The sequence below is a fragment of the Astatotilapia calliptera genome, chromosome 17 (genome assembly GCF_900246225.1).
Source record: "Astatotilapia calliptera chromosome 17, fAstCal1.2, whole genome shotgun sequence".
NCBI classification, from domain to species: domain Eukaryota; kingdom Metazoa; phylum Chordata; class Actinopteri; order Cichliformes; family Cichlidae; genus Astatotilapia; species Astatotilapia calliptera.
The window spans coordinates 34,801,039-34,818,013 of NC_039318.1; the positions used below are offsets into that span (position 1 = coordinate 34,801,039).

At 41.9% G+C, this 16,975-nt stretch overlaps 1 protein-coding gene across 6 annotated transcripts in view; it reads right to left on the minus strand.

The window, feature by feature from the left end:
- Window positions 1-16,975, minus strand: part of gramd4a (GRAM domain containing 4a) — a 52,495-nt gene that overhangs the window by 35,122 nt on the left and 398 nt on the right. For 2 of the 6 annotated variants that reach the window (XM_026146456.1, XM_026146455.1), the window contains exons 1-3: window positions 11,235-11,327; window positions 4,798-5,011; window positions 1,237-1,305 (exon numbers count right to left, since the gene is read on the minus strand). In XM_026146456.1, coding sequence (XP_026002241.1) covers window positions 1,237-1,305; window positions 4,798-5,011; window positions 11,235-11,323 — 372 coding nt within the window. In that variant the 5' untranslated portion in view covers window positions 11,324-11,327. Of the gene's footprint in view, window positions 1-1,236; window positions 1,306-4,797; window positions 5,012-11,234; window positions 11,328-13,859; window positions 14,362-15,671; window positions 15,831-15,925; window positions 16,087-16,975 lie in introns of those variants that run through there. The other 4 variants (XM_026146460.1, XM_026146458.1, XM_026146461.1 and 1 more) reach the window with 4 other exon arrangements.

Here is a 16,975-nt window from a genome sequence, read left to right on the forward strand (position 1 = left end):
AAATATCAACTTGTACTTTACATCACACCCACTCAGCCTTCAACCATTTATCTGCAACCTCAGCAAAAGACTGCATAAGGTCACGCCCTGGAATCTATTTGAAATGCAATATTAATCCAGTCTGTCTGGTATAAAACAGAAGCTAAGAGATGTTGTTGAACTCATTTACTCCACCCATATTTTTAATTTTAAATCCAACTGTTGAGTGATTTCTGCTATGAATAGTGATCAGCTTCAACTGACTAAAATTGAATTTTTCTTATTGCTGCTTAGTCATCACACCTTTGCCAGTCAAGTCCGCTGGCCCTGCCCGAGCCCGGTTCTGCCAGAGGTTTCTTCCTGTTAAAAGGGAGTTTTTCCTTCCCACTGTCCTTTACTCATTGTTCTAATTTTGTGGGTTTTTGCAGTATTACTGTAGGATTCTTACCTTACAATATAAAGCACCTTCATAAACCTCTGAGTTTTAAAAATGTGCTGCCATTGTGCAGTCCTGCAAGATTCAAGAAACTGGTTTCTCCGCGTCTCCATGATTTGCACCTTTTTTGTCTGTGACTGGATAACTGTGTGGGTGATCCGAGTCAAGGAGCAGATTTAACCCACTTCATCCTGGAGCTCTTTAGCTCTTCACAGACAGTCCCGTTTATTGAACCACAACTCTCAGTAGTTTCTGCACCTCTCTGCTTCACGTTAGCCATTTCTCACTTCACTTATTTTATAGGCTTCATGATTATACCGGCCGCTTCCATCCACAAACACCAGGATATAAATATGTAATTGTTCTGATCACAGTATTTTTTTTAATTTTTTTTTAAGAAAGTGAGGTGTGGAAAAATGGGGGGGGGGGGGGGGAACAAACAGTAGTCAGCTCCTAAAAAGTATACATAATAATAATGTTTTTGGGGAGTATTCAGCTGCTTTTACTTGTTTAAAGCCTGGAAAGAGATGATGCTGCCAGCTGTTGGCTAGAAGCCCAACATAAATTGACAGCTCCTTCAAAATCCTGCACAAACTGAAACCTCTCAATCACTTCCTCGATATCTCTTTCAGCCCTTCCTGTTTGAAGGCCGGCTTTTAAAAATCTATATATAACTCGATCCATTTTCTTTTAGTGATACCTGCTGTACAGACTTTATGCCTGCTCGTGACTAGAAGTTGGGTTTGTGGCCAACCTTAAAGAGGAAAAACTTGAAAGTCTAAATCAAGTCAGGTTAAAATGTCAAGTTATGACTGACTTACTCTGCTAAACTCTGCCGATGCAAACACTTCCTGTCTGACAGCACCTCCGTTTCCATTTTCTTCAAGCCTCTAGGAGAATATCATCAGAACAAGACAAATGCAGAGATGTCCTGGTTAGCAACAGTTTTCTTGTACAGAGGAGAGATTACAGAGGCAGACTACTCTTAGCGCTTTAATGTAGGGGCTGGGCTCCTGCGCTGGAGTGCTCAGGTAACGGGACAAGTCGCCCTGAAAATGTCCAGTCCTCCCCGATTCAGAGTCATTTGAGAAGAGAGCAGCTCCTGGGATCTCACGTGCCGACTTCACTCTACTCCTGATTTTTAACTCTCTCAGGAGGCTACAAGAGAGCCTCGCAGATGAAGGTGATAATAAGAGAGGAAGACTTCAAAGCTTTGCTCTGCTTCTGAGCACATCAATAGAGACCTTTTTTGTGTCTGACACAGCAGCGGTCAAGCGGGCCGCTGGTGGTACTTTTTGATCTGTCAAGTCTAATGATAAACAATTAACAAATGTATTTGGCAGCAGCAAAAAAAAAACACAACAAAACCCACAATAGACAATAGCAGGCACATGCAAGTATAGCAGCCCTTGTTAACGAACATGCAGCTGTAAAGCCACACAAGTATTATTTGTGCCTCTTCTCACTTTCACTTTTGTTTCTCTACCAGTGAAACTACCCACCCTCCCCCCTTCCCAAGCAGATTTGCTGTTAACCATGTGATTTCTAAAAAATGTCTCAGGTATCTGAGGTGTTGCTTGAAAAGTCACTTTAAAATCCAATAAAACTGATTAAAAATATACATCTTAGAAGGTATACTAAGAAAAGACACGGCTTGCCACAGCAACATCTTAAAGGGTGCTCACAGCTCCTCATACATGACAAATTTAAACCCACTCAGTTGTATTCTGCAGTGTTTACAAAGTATATAAATCAGGTTTGGCTACTGTTGACATTTCAAAAGGATGACTGTAACCCAGAGCTCAACTCTTTTGGATTTTTCTGCCATTACAAAACTGATCTTTGGACCTTAATATGAAAAACAGAGAGAAATAAGAGTCTTGAGTTTAAATCCTGATGGTATCATTACAGGCTCAAGTACTCATGTCTAGTGAGTATATGCTTTGGCATTGAATGGCAGGTTCGAAGCTGTTCAGCGCTAACAGCTGGTCAAGTATTTTAAATGCATGACAATATGTAAAACTTAAAAGGAACAAATGCATCTAATTAAAATGCACACATGCAGCTGGAGGAAATGGAGACATTTGAATATATTGATGTCTACAAATGGAGATCCAATCAGCTGACACTTAGCTGCTCGGATGGTCCCACGTTTTCTCCAGGACACATTTGCCCTCTTTGTCAAACCTGCTCCTTCTATTTTGTCCTAAAACTACCCACAAAACTCATTTTTCTTCATTGGCCTCTGACACCGAGTTGCACACTGTGTCTCCTGTGCCTTTTTCAACTACAACTGTACACTTTTAGCACCTGCTAGCATGTACTTTACTTATTTCAAATCTATTCACTTGTTTATTTTATCCACTGTGCCTTTTTTCAGCACTTTGGTCATTTAATGTGCTTAATAAATACATTTATAATTTGATTTTTACATTATTCCTATTGGGTACTTTTAGTATTTTAAGTCAGTACAATTGATTCAATTTGTAGAGCTCGTTTTAATTCATGGGGTGACTTGTTATAGTCAGTCCTTTTTAGGTGATTAATGCTCCGCATGGCTGGCGGCAGAAGCAATGCTTCATTAGTTTGGTTATTTCTTTATAACCACAATATCCTGCTTCAGAATGAGAGAAAATGTGCTACGTAATGGCAGGAATACATAATTCAGGTCTAGTTTTTCACATTTGAATATTAACATTACATTTTGGTCATTGCCTTGGGTGAAAGAGACCATTACAATAGATAATGGCTACACTGAAAGTCCAACATTTGCGGTGATCAAGCTGCCTGATCCAGCAGGTAAAGTGAGGCCGGTGAGGTCGCACGCGCTCGTCTGTTCAATGACTGAGCGCCATCTGCCCAATGACATCCTGCCTATTTAATATGGATGACACAAGCTAGTTTGTCAAGAAGTATCGGTGTATATATTCAGCAACCCAAGGGCACGCTCTTTTTAAACAGATGAGGCAATGAAATTAGGTTTCCACTTAGGCCATATGACCCAATCCTGAAGGGCAAAAAGCACACATCAGTTGTGCCACCAGGGTGGGCTCCAGTGTGACAATAAGGACCTCTTAAGGGTACTGTGGACTAAAGGTGAGATATCCACCATGCCGTTTAGGCTATAAGATACACAAGGGAATGTGGGAGAAAGTGCATGCCTCATGTGTGCATCCCAGCAGGGATGAGAGCAAGCTTGGTCTATTTTAGGGCTTCAGAGTGTGAGTCATCAGTGTTGTAATGTGGGTGATGCCTTCTCAGTGGGCTGGAATGCACACAGGCAAACACCAGAGACAGAAAAATTATATCCTAGCACAGGTGCACATGTGAAAACAAACACATGAAAATACAGACACGTTGCACATGCCTATAAAGTATGCTCAAAAGGGAATTCACGGCTAGATCACTCATTTGATTTGTGCAAGTTTGTGCAGGAAAACTCAAAGAAAGGCCTCATGAGCAACAGTTACCTAAACTCTCTCTCTGAACAGAGACACAGAAGAAGACAGAAAAAAAAAAAAACAATGAAAGGGGACAGAGATCTCCTGAGCATTTATTCAGGAAATGATATGATCAAGTGACTAATCTGGTGCATTTAATTATCTATCAGTGTGCACGGCAATGACGACAATGCCGTTTTTAGTCACCACTGAGGGCAGAAGAAAGCTTCAGATTTCAGAACAGCATCCAGCGTGGGGGGAAGAAATATCAGAAAACATGGTGTTTTTTTTTTTATTTTGTCACAAAGTTTAGTCTTCTTACAGTTTCCTCTGGATCTTGTCCATGCCCTCCCCTCTAGACATCTTGGAGTCCAATCTTCTGAGGCCAACTTCCTGTCCTCTCGCCTCCTCCATCACTTTCCCCGCTTAAATCTTTTCTCTCCCACCATTTTTCATTCTCTACTTCTCACAAATGCTTCCAGTATTTAGGCTCTTGACTCATGCTGATGGCTATCTATATCTTATGTCCACTATTAGAAAAACCTCACTGCCGCCATCTCCTCCATTTTTCTTTTCATGATGAGCCCTCCCTTTTTCATTCCTCTTCAGATAAGCAGAAAGAAGGGGACTTTTAAAAAGAGCAACATGGTTTTGTTTTTCAGCTGCAGCGCTCCTTAAACTGGAGAAGAAATTCAAACCAGCATGATAAAGGTAAAGCAAAATCCCCTGCTTGTCTCCCCCCTTTTTTCTGTTGAGGAAACACCAACTTCAGTGATTTAGCATCACACCCTTTTTAGAAGGACTAATGGATGAGTCACAAAACAACCCCAAAAAACAAAAAAAAACAAAACCCTAAATCCTCCCATGTGTGTTTACCTTTCCATCACAGGACAAAAAAACCAAACAAACACAAAAGAAGAAAACAAAATGATGAGCACTCACGGGTTCTCGCAGGACGTCCTCTGTGTCACGCAGAGCTGCTCTCGGCTTCAGCTGCATGTCGTCGCTACATTCGTTGTCGGAGGCAGGTGGCGACTCGGCCAGATCCGGGAATTCGTCTCTCGTCCTGGGGCCTCGGAAGCGGATCTTGTCCAGGCGCTTTAGCATGGTCAACACCGCACACCTGGGCTTTACCTTAACATGGCGGACGGCAACCCTGCGGGCGCAAAATACACGGGCTGCTGAACAGGCAGTAAAGGACGAGTCATTAACACTGAGAGGAAAACAATGTCTTTACTCCCCTGTTGTTTACAAAACTCACAGACCCACTGCAGTTCATGTAAACATGTTTTTCTTCATCGTTATATACAGATTATTGTTTACAGAATAGTTTGGTTTATATTTTACTGAATTAATTTGATGCACATACAGAGGAAGGGATTCAATTATTAGTTAAAAAATATTCACTGATTGTAACATAAAACCTTAATCTTAAATCTAAGAAATGTAACGTGTCACGCTTCTCTTCCTGTAAGGCGGTGCTTGATCCATTTTCTCACATACCAACACATACTACAGTCTTGGACTGCATGTTCAGGCTCCAAATTTGCCAGTGTTTGGATTTTCCTCCTCTTTTTAGTCTACACAGGAATATGGGGCCACCGTATCCTGTCACTCCTCCAGCAAACAGCAGATTTAATTCACATCAATAGCTGGAAAGGTGGTGCTGGTCGAGAGGGACTGTGGGAGGCTGTTAAAGGCTTAATGGTTGCGTTTTCGTGTCAAGGGTTGACATTTAATGAAGACTGGGGGCTGTTTGAGTCATCATCCACTGCAGTAAACTTGACCCTTATGAAAGTAACGAAATACAGACAGGATTTACAAAGTCATCTACCAGCAATGTGCGAAACAGGTCATGATAGTTTAACAGGAACCAGCTTCAAAGCACAACAGGTGCTAAACTGTTTCTGGCAAACACATCACAGTGCTGTCAAGGCTGCTGTTTCACATCAATAGTGCCATCCAGAAGTATGTGATCAGGACTCATGGTTTCTAAACTGGTCCGTGTATGAAATGACTAATAGACAGAAAATAGAAATATTAATAAAAATATAAAATGTTGTGTTATTGTAGTGTTTTGATCTCAATTAGCAAAACCAACACATTTCTTTCAGCTTTATGTTGTTTCTAGCTTCCTGTTCCTTTATGGCGCGTGACAGAGAAGCGCTAACTAAAGGTGATTTGACCAACTGTAGCGAGCACAGTCCGGCAGATCGCGAATTCTTGAGACCAGTGCCGACACAGGCGTTTAATGAGTGCACGAATATAAATGTCACTGAAAAGAAAGAATCGTGGGTTGATTTTTATTCGTTTTCCAGCAATGCATTTCACAATCTAACTGGCAACTTCAGATGAACACGTTACTTGGCTACATGTGCTGCAATATTATCAACTGACTGTTATCCTGGCCAGGCTCTAGCTGTGACTCACTGCAACTATCACGCACTCAGTGTTTCTTCCAGAAAAGGCTGTTTGGCCTGCTGGCTGCGAACAAGGATCTAGCCTACTGCAGCCTAACAAGTGAATGTAAGGGACAGATATCAAAACGAATGGTAAACAGTTAAAAATGGTGCAAAGATTGTCCAAGTCTAAAATTATACTATCCCAAACTTTTAGCCCACTGTAGCTCCGCATTGTTAACTAGTGTAAGCAACAGCATGTGTCTACTTTAAATCCTAACAGGACAACAGAAACATGACAACACTATGGATGGGTACCACACTCTGTACTATCAACGAGTTATGTTGGTACTAACGAGTACTGATTCACACTAAAATAATCAGTACACCTACTCAAAAACAAAATATGTCAAAAGCTGAAGAGTGTACTGTATCAGATCGGCTGAAAGCTAAATTAGGACCTGCAGCTAACTTTAGCACATATGTAGCTGACTTATAAAAAAATGAAACCTATGGATGATGATGACACGTTTAGTGAGACACATGGAGACATGTGGGCAATCCTGGCTCAAGAGTTGGCAGTTTGTCTTATAATCAGAAGGTTGCCGGTTCGAGCCCCGGCTCCGACAGTCTTGGTCGTTGTGTCCTTGGGCAAGACACTTCACCTGTTGCCTACTGGTGGTGGTCAGAGGGCCCGGTGGCGCCGGTGTCCGGCAGCCTTGCCTCTGTCAGTGCGCCCCAGGGCGGCTGTGGCTACAATGTAGCTTGCCATCACCAGTGTGTGAATGTGTGTGTGACTGGATATGTAAAGCGCTTTGGGGTCCTTAGGGACTAGTAAAGCGCTATATAAATACAGGCCATTTACCATTTACCTCAACAGCTTCAATTACTCCTGTAATCAAGTAGACAGCTGGATCAACTGTCCTTTAACAAACAGGGTTTTTTTTATGGCTACACTAACATTTCCTATCAGCACGGTAAACAACCTTATGATTGCCTACAACCCAGTCAGACCTCTCAGGTCATCAGGTTCAGATCTTTAACTATACCCAGAATCATATCCAAGTTTGCTGAAGGTGCTTTCAGTTAATGTGGTCCTGTTCTCTGGAACAACCAACCTGCTCACTCGGGATCAATTACGTCTGTGTTTACATTCAAAAACAGACTCAAAACCACACAGGCCTACAATTAATAAGTTTTGCTGTTTTGTTTTATTCCGTTTTGCTGTTTTCACTGCCTTAAAGCAACGTAAACCTACGCAGTTTTTTCATTTTCTATGTTAAGCACATTTAGTTTTCATCTAATGAAATCTGTTATATAAATAAAACTGTTATTGTTACGAGATAATGAAAGGTATGAAAGTATGTAACCACAACCACTAACAGTCTAACATTAACATTGTGGCGTGCACAAACTGTGTCAGTTAACATCAAAGACACGATCAGACAGCTTCATTCTGTCGCTCTCACCCAAAGCTTTTAGTGCACCTGCTCTGCAACGTCTCAATATGCTCAGCTCTTCACCTGCATCTTATCAATATTAATTAAGTAAACTGATATATTTGGATTTATTGATTATTATATTACATTTTAGTTGTTCTTTTTGGCAGACACCTGAAGCTAAGCTATCGTTATCATATTAGAGCTAGAAAAAAAAAAAAAAAAACACTGGTGCATCCCTAAGGAAAGCCTCTTAAAAATAAATATTTAAAAAGAAAAAAAAAATCCCTTATTGTCGGTGGAAACCACGATCAGTTTTTGCAGCTGAGCACAGACCCCAGAATATACAATAAACATGGCTGTGATGGGTAGTAGTCGTTCTGGATTTAATCCTCCCGAGACCTAATCAGCTTGACCGAATGCCTGCCATACAACAACACGACGCAGAGTTTATCTGACTGGACTCCTGTCAAGACTTTGCTTTGTGAATGGCTGGACAGCCGTCAAGCTTTCTACCATACTGACTTGTTGTCAGACTCAGGACTAGTCCAACTTTCTTTTCTAAGAGCTCAGGAGTGGCAGCCTTAGCTACCAACCTGCTTTTCTTATTAACTGCCCATTTGTTTGTTATGCCTAAAGATTGAATCACTTCTTTCTTATTGCAAATACTGTAAAAACTCTTATTTCATCAATCCTCAGCAGCCGATCCCTGCACAAGCAACAAATTGATCAGACCTGCCATTATGAAGAACATTCAAAGGCCTTTAAACAGCGTGTTAGGAATTATAATTTGCTACAGTGGGTAACTCCTCTGAGCCCGCATAAAGGGGACTCGTTTGAAGCTCATTAGATTGAAGCACAAACTTCATAAAAGTCTAAACACTTCAGTGGAGAGCCGCACTAACAGACTAGACTACACATCACTCCTCGTGTCTAAGAGGAAATAAGACAAGGCAAAGACGTAATCAAACAAATGACAATTAGACTGGCACTGAGGCAGCAAGTCTAGCGGTGAATTAAAGACAAGAAACAGGCCACATGGGCACATGTGAGTGGAAATTACAAACGTGACTGGTGGGTTTATCCCCGCGCCCCTCCAAGGGGTGAATGGAAACCTGCTGAGTGGCAGGTTAATAAACACTTCCCTCCACTTGCCTAGACACCTGTCACGCTAGAATCTGTTCTCGCAGTAACCACCCGAATCCACTCACAGCATGCTCGGTGGATCAGCTCAGACGGTCCCTATAGTCAGCTCAACCAGGCTGTTGATTACCTATAATACAACACAATCAATAAATAAATAAATCAATAGTGGCTGCTGGAAAAGAAAATAGAGGCACATTTGGATACAACCCCAGAAACTGACATTTTCAGTCAGAAAAATGTCAGCGAATGACGCAGCATTGAGTCTCAAGGCAAGCTCCTATTCAAGCGCACATTGCGTGTTCCCATGCTATTCTTTGCCTCCTTTCACCGGAGTGTTCTTCAGGCTACCTCCTGTTTACTTATTTCCTTTTTAAAAGGTTCTCTTTCTCTGGTCCAGGAGCAGCCTCAACCACAGCAGCTTAAATAGGAGGATGAAAAGATGAAAAGAGAGGACAGAAGGAGGAGGAGGAAGAAGTGGAGGAGGAGGAGGAGGAAGGGGCTTTAGCTCAAGGTCTGATCGCTGCGACTGTTACTGTGGGTATACACACAAACAGCCCTCATGAGTCATTTGCTCGGCTATGTACAAACGCAAAGACACCTCGGCCCACCTTTACCTAATCATAAGTCACCGTGAACACACCAGCCAGGGGAGAGAGCCTGCTGCTGACATAAAACCAAACAACAGAGCAGCAGAGAGATGCACAAACACACATATGCACATAAAACAAAATTACAATGGCTGAAATGGTTTATTATTGTATGCCTTAGTTAAAGGTGAGGAGCTTTACAAGCCTGGTGTATTAAGGCCTAATACACTGTGTGTGTGTATACATGTCTGTGTCTTCTTGGGATATCGCCTGCTAATGACCTTAATAGCCTGAAGTTACTCGTGGTCATGTGGGTCACGCTCGCTACAACAGCCAGACATGGTCATGCTTTTGCAGGCAGTCTTATGCCCTTTAGTCGACTTACTCAAGAGTTATTTCTGCAACTTGTGGTTTCCCATGGAGGTGAAACTAAAACTAAAACTGACATTTTACACATCTCAAAAGCACTCAGTTAAGTTTTATTTACATAGCACCAAATCACAACGACAACAGGAGCCTCCAGGGGCTTAATACTGTAAGGTAAAGACCTTACAATAATACAGAGAAAACCCCAATAACCAGACAACCCCCTAGCAAGCACTTGGCGACAGTGGGAAAGACAAACTCCCCTTTAAACAGGAAGAAACCTCCACCAGAATCAAGCTTAGGGAGGGGCAGCCATCTGCGACCAATTGGGGGTTAGGGGAAGGAGGCGAGAGCAGAGGCCTCCTGCTTACGATAGCCGGAAAACTCCGACAATCCATCAAGCGGTGCAGCTTCGTAGCTTAGCAAAGTCGTACCAAAACATTTGACAGATTTTCGAGCGCCGTGTACATAAAATCATTTCGAGGTCAGTAAACACAACCAGAATTCCTACATAAGGCACACAGGATTATAAGGGGCCCTGTCGATTTTCAGAAAAATCAAAGGATTGATTTTAAATGTGCCGTATTTTCCAAAAAACACGGTAATAACGACGGCCCGCTAGCATGCGCTACCAAAAAATGTGCTTTGTTGTGTATCTGACGGACGAAAGCTAAACCAGTTCCACACCACTGAAGTTGCAGCATTTTTACAAACCAATTCTGGTTCATCTGTTTCATTCAACGATCCGCTTTCGCCCTTCTCATTCTCCGTCGCCGCCATGAGCGTATGAAAACAAAGGCACTGCGCATGTGCATTTTACCCATATTCTATCGCGATATTTCATTTTCTTATCGTTGCCCAACATTATACCGGTATTACTGTGAAAGGTATGATATGGCCCAGCCCTAGTGCAAAGTATACACACAGATGTTGAAAAGGGGTGAATGAAGAAGAAACAGTGCATCATGGGAAGCCCTGAGCAGCCTATTGAGCTGTAACTACGGGCGGGTTCAATGTCACCTGATAGAGGTGACCCAGACCTTTGTCTTTAAGACACTCGTGCAGTTTAACTAATTGGTCTATGTCTGGCTTCAATGACAGATAAAGCTGGGTATCATCTGCATAACAATGAATGTGCTATTCCTTTTAATATTAATCAAAACACCAACTTGTGATCAAAACATTCGAGGCACAAGCTGTGAAATATTTTTGTTTCAGTGGATTAAAACTAATAATACTTAGTATTTACTTTAGCCTTAATATTAACCCTCGGAGGGTTAAGGAAGGGTCAGGGCTAAGTGAGCAGTACTAATAGAAATGAATAGAATTATTCACTGTAAACAAAGGAAGTGTTTATTAGTAAACTGCAGATGGCGCTGTTGGATGAAAAGATAAATGATACAATATAGCAATGTAGCCAAATATATTTGTTGTCCACATACCTGGGCAGCCCGCCAAAGTAAAGTCTATGCATGGTGAAACAGCACTGCCTCCCTCTGAAAATTTTACAAACACTCACAGGCCACTTCATTAAATACACCTGTTCAACTGCTTGTTATCCCAAATATCCAATCAGCCAATCACGTGCCAGCAACTAAGTCCACTGAAACCTGCAGACACGTAACTTAAAGTTACGCCAGAAATTATGCTGACAAGAATCTGCCACAGACAGATCTGGCGAAGCACTCAAAAGCACATTTCTAGTAGCTGCTGCTACACAAAGTGTCGTCAAGACCGCACTCTGACAAGACGACGCACACACATTCACAAGGTGAAAACCGTAACTTATACACTTTTGCAGTAACAAAATCCCCAATAAAAGTGCAAACTAATCACATTATTGCTCTGGATTATTAACAGCTTCATAGACGTGCTCATAAAATCCTGCAAAGCAACTAGCTGAGGAGCCCTATGAAATCAACATAATGCACTCATCAGGAGGCATAGTAACCTCTTAAGTTAAACATTTGTCTTTGTAGCCATGATAACGCATTATCATGAGAGACACTCATTACATGGTTTTATGTCTAAACATCATGAAATGGTTCTTAGTTTAATTTCAGTCATAACTATATCACTGGTGTCCATCAACCATACATGAAAGGGTGCCCAATAAAGCTTGAGCGCTTACACATGAGGGCCACTGTCTGTATATTTTCTGGGACATTAGCAGTCAGGTCTGATAATAAAGGCTTGTTTAAAAAGAAAACAAAGACCTGCCACAGTGCGGTGTTTCCATTTCGGTGACTGATGCTTTAGAACTAGCTTCCCGTTACAGGTGCCTTCACTGAACGTGGTGTATAAACCCATGTAGGGACATCCTGCTTTCATCGTCATCCTCATCATCATCCGTGGTGCTTAGTTTCTGTAGAAACAAGGCTGAATAAAGCAAGACACTCACCCGTGGAGCTATTCTCAACTTGTATGAGTTTCATAAGACACTCAGAGACAGGGAGGGAGGGACATGACCTTTAAATAACTCATCTACAGGCAACAGCCAGAATGTTCCAATGGGCAGCTGCAACTTTTGTTCACTTTCCTGCATTAATAATCAGGTGAAGGGCGACAGATGGTCAGAAGAGACGAACAGCATCAGGCTGCTGACAAGCAGAATAATAACTAAAACAAACAATGGCACTGTAACAGCGCAGAGATATCGCAAGTTTCCATATCAGCATATAGGCATCACGCCTCTGATTAAAGACAAAATCTATCTCCATACATATCATATCGTCACTGTGAATGCTTCTATTGAGCCCAGCCTTTTCATTTGATGTCAACCCTCGGGAGGGAGCAGGAAGGCAGGAGGAGAGCGCAGATATGATGAACTTTAACAAGACCTATTAGACACATCCGGCTCTGTTTATAGTTGAAAGCAAAACAAAGGTTTCAAGCACAAGCACAGCCCCCAGCGAACAAATACTGACAGAAGAATAATGGTGGGGACAAGGATACGCCAGCTTTTATCTAACCCACTAATGCAACCCTTTAGGCAAAGTGGGGTTTTTGCTCAACGAAAATAAAAAGGCAGGCTTTTTTTCCCCCTAACATCATGTCAAGGGTTATTGTTTGGGCAGTGCAGCATCTGAATGCTGCCACTCAGGGTCATGCATGCCGTGTGATGTACCACTGATATGCAAACTCAAACCCAAAAACAAATGACTCATGAGGAAATACTTCTGTTAATATGAATTCCTGCATTATTGAGCGGGGCTGCTGAAGTGAGGTTTACTCAAACAGTCACGATCAGCACATGATGTAACAGCCAACAGCATGGAAATTACACACTTCTTCCTGCCCTCCAGCCCTCTGGCCATGCAGCATCAGCGCTATTATTTCACCTTGCAGTTACATAATCAAGGATATAAACAATAGATTCTTCCTCAACAACTGGTCACGCTCCTCCATAGGATGTTAAAACGTGATTCTGATCAAATAGTAATCACATTTGAACTCTGTATGGCGACAAAAAAACTAAAGCCCTGTACCAACTGGTTTAATCAAAAATCCAGTTTGACAGCACCTTTTAGAGGTCAGAGGTTCCGACTGTAAGTGAACACACCACACGAGCACTTTATCTTTCTGGGGGTGCAACCGAGGTACAAAACATGAAAATATGTAAAATATTACGCTAACATTTGTTTGTTTTTAAGTGCTTTTGAGTGTTTCGGTTGAGACTAGAAGTTGATTTTAAAAATTCACTGTTACACTGGGCCAGGAAATGAGAAGAAGCGTGTTTTTCCTCTCTCTCTCTTTTAAACAGCATCAAAAGCCGTCAGACTCTGGCACAGTTAGGCCAAACTAACTAACACGATACAACAAATGCGTCCGTTATACTTTTATCTGTTAAGGGCGACTAATTTCAAACGGTGGGGGTTGAACTTAGGCCTCGAGTTAGCGGTCTCAGGAAAGATAAAAAGAAAACCAAAACAATCCGCATTTTGGGTGACCCCGAAGAGACGCTGGGACAGCTTGGGTGTCATAAAATAATACCCCTCATTTTTCTCCCTCCCCTCCAGAACGACAGCCATTTATTGTGTTTCACAAATAAAATAAGCGTTTCTTACCCAGCACGTAAATCGTAGCAAAGTTTCATGAACACTGAGATTGCCTTTTAGTCTGCTTTATCCTTCTGTACACCTGCTGCTCAGGACGTCAAATTAGCGCCAGTCTCACGGCGAATGCCGCTCACTCCGTCCATCCATCCCGACGATACATCCGCTAATTTCTGAAAGCCGACTAAATGTCGTCTCCTGCTGAGAGCTGAGCGGTCAGGCAGGCAGACAGTGGGGAAAAAAAACCAGTTGCGTGTCCCCCCTCCTCCCTGGAGAGAGCTTTCCTGACCAGCGCCGTTGGCCCGGAGCTTGCAGATACCGGCGCTGCTCCGATCTGTTGTCGATCTACACAGACTGGCAGAGAGAGCAGGGCCGGGGAAATTTCGTCAGTGTGCGGCGCTTCTTTCTTAAAGGGGCCGCCGCCGCCGGGGGCTGACACTTCACAGCAAAGCTTCACAAACGGGACGCGAGCGGAAACACCGCGACTTCTCCTTACCACCGCCCTGTGGCTGCCTCTCTCACATCCTGATAAATTATAGAACAGGTGGCTAAACAATGGCCTCCTTATAATGCACTTAATCGCTGTAAATCAACCCGCTACTGCAGCAATATCATCTTTTCTATTGAGTCATATATAGGAAATATCTTCAGTGTTGTTTTTAATATTTTTTAAAAGTTTATTGTTAGTTTCTCCTGTTAAACTTTCTTCAAATCAACACTAGTAACAATATAATATAAATCCTGTTTTGGCCCTATTCCTTTTTGCCCTGCCTGCCAGCTGATACTATACATTTACTGTAATAACCAAAATGACACTAATAGCAATGGATAAATTAACAGAAAAAGGAAACACAGGGACAAGAGGAGCCTATAGATTATTTATATGCTTGGAAAATCTAAATTTTCCGGCACAACATCGCATTCTAATTCTGCTGCCAGACGTGACAGGTTTTAAGGGGTGTAAAAGTCACCAATAACAAAAGCTTCCTCCTTTTTCTTTATAAAAAAAATCACTTAGCTTCTTCAAGCACACTTATAAAGAAATTGCTGGCATATTTACAGACCTGTTTGCCAAGGTCTACCTGATATTTCAAATCTCTATCTGCTCTGCCATGGAATAAACAAACAAACACTGAAACATGGTGGATACTGGATCTAGAAGTTAAAATGAGCTCTCCAGGCTTCTTGGAGTTCTGCTGCTATTTGGTTTTCTCTCTGTCGAGATGATCCCACACTCCTTCAGTAATGCTGGGGAGGCCAGTCCATGAATAGTTTTCCACTGTGTTGTTTTCTATCTAGGTATGCTTTTAATGCAGTGTGGGTCGTTGTGATGCTGGAAAGTGACACTTTCCAAATGGCATTGCATGGTGGATCAAAATCCCATGGTACTTGTGTTCATCAGCGATGATAAGATCGCCAACACAGCTGGCTTAAATGTCAGCACCAAGCCATGACAGAGCCTCCTTTACAAATGACACTCACTGTTGTACCACTCTTCTGACCTCCATATTGATAATGATTTGAACCAAAAATGTCATTTGTTAAACTTTTCTGTTTGTTTCCCTTCTTTAAGAACGGCTTTCGGACGGCTATCCACCGAGACCGTTCTAATAAGGCTTCATTTCTTGGGTTCATGACTTTCGGATACTGTTCATCTATTGTAGATACATTGCTCTGCGTTTGCCCCCTGTGAACCCACAATAAGGCTGATGTCTTAAACGAGTCAATATGTAAAATAAATCTTGAGTACAGCAACTTCAGACACCTTACTTTTGAAAATAGGCACTTTCCATAAATCCTTAAAATACAGTTCAGGATACTAACCTTTGCATAGTCTTTGATGTCAGTCTTTGAGATTCTCCTGGTCTTTTCGAAGTAACAGAATCCCAGAGGGGCCTCTTGTATGAAGTTATCCCACTGTTTGAGCAATTGTGTGATGAAGTGATCTTGAGCTAACAGACCGCTTTGACCGTCCTCTTTCCACTGTTTGAGTTCAAATGAGAAAAAAAGAAGAGAGCTTTGAAAGGAGCGAAGAGTGAAACGGATAGAAACTGAGAGAGAAACAGGAGTTAACTGACCTCTGGCCCCTCAGATAAGACCATAGATTACGGGGAAGTAATCACAAGTGCTTTCAATGGCTGCTGTCAGACTACCAATGAGCCCAGTGAGGATCGCAGTAGCTCTGTCTTCACTAGAGTTCTGCCCTGGTTGGCCTGCAGCTTTGCTTGTGTGGTTTTAGCTTCAACAAAAGACAAAGAAAGACAGTAGATGTTTAGATTACCTTCACATTTGTGTAGGCAAATGTGTGAGGCACGGGATTTTCCATATGTAGTTCAAGAGTATTTTGTGCAGACTTTACATGAAAGGGTATACTTAGAGTTTGAGTTGTCTAGAGCTTTCTGTAGTATTCTGCATCACTAATCAGATTATATGAAATAAAGCCTAATTAGCAAGACAAGCCTACTGATTAAAATACAGCTTTGCACCACTTATCCGTCTGCTATGCAAAATTTTAGATTGCTATTTGAACAAATAATTACTTTTATGGAAGCAGCAACCTACATCGTTGGGGGGGGGGGGGGGGCAATATGGAAGTGCCTAAAGGTGTAGTTCTTCAAATGACCACTAGGGGTGGCTCCAAAAGTGGGTCAATCCTAATGTACTCCAATTTTAAAATGACAATCTTTGGAGCTGAAACAAACATTTTTACAGCCAGGTACAGATTTATTCTCTGCAGAGTTCATTAATTTAATTACTTTAGATTTTGTGCATTGGATAGGGTTTGTGGCCAGGTGCTTTTTGTCTTCTTTGCCTTTTGATTGTACTAGCCAGAGTGAGCTGTTCGATTTCTTTAGTAAGTAAAGCGTGTCTTTTTTGCTAACCTAAGTTAGCATGTAATATCAAAGTGAATTATGAATGCACCTTGTTAACCTTGCTAGCCCAGGTCTACACTTTTAAATGAGATATCAGAAATGAACTGTTGATGTCGCCATGTAATTTGGTAATTAGCAGTGGTGCATTCAAAGTTATCACAAGTTAACAGTAATACATACTGGAATATCACAGTAGATTATCACTACAGGACAATTTCTTGGATCCACATAATGCTTCACCTGTTTTAGAAGTAT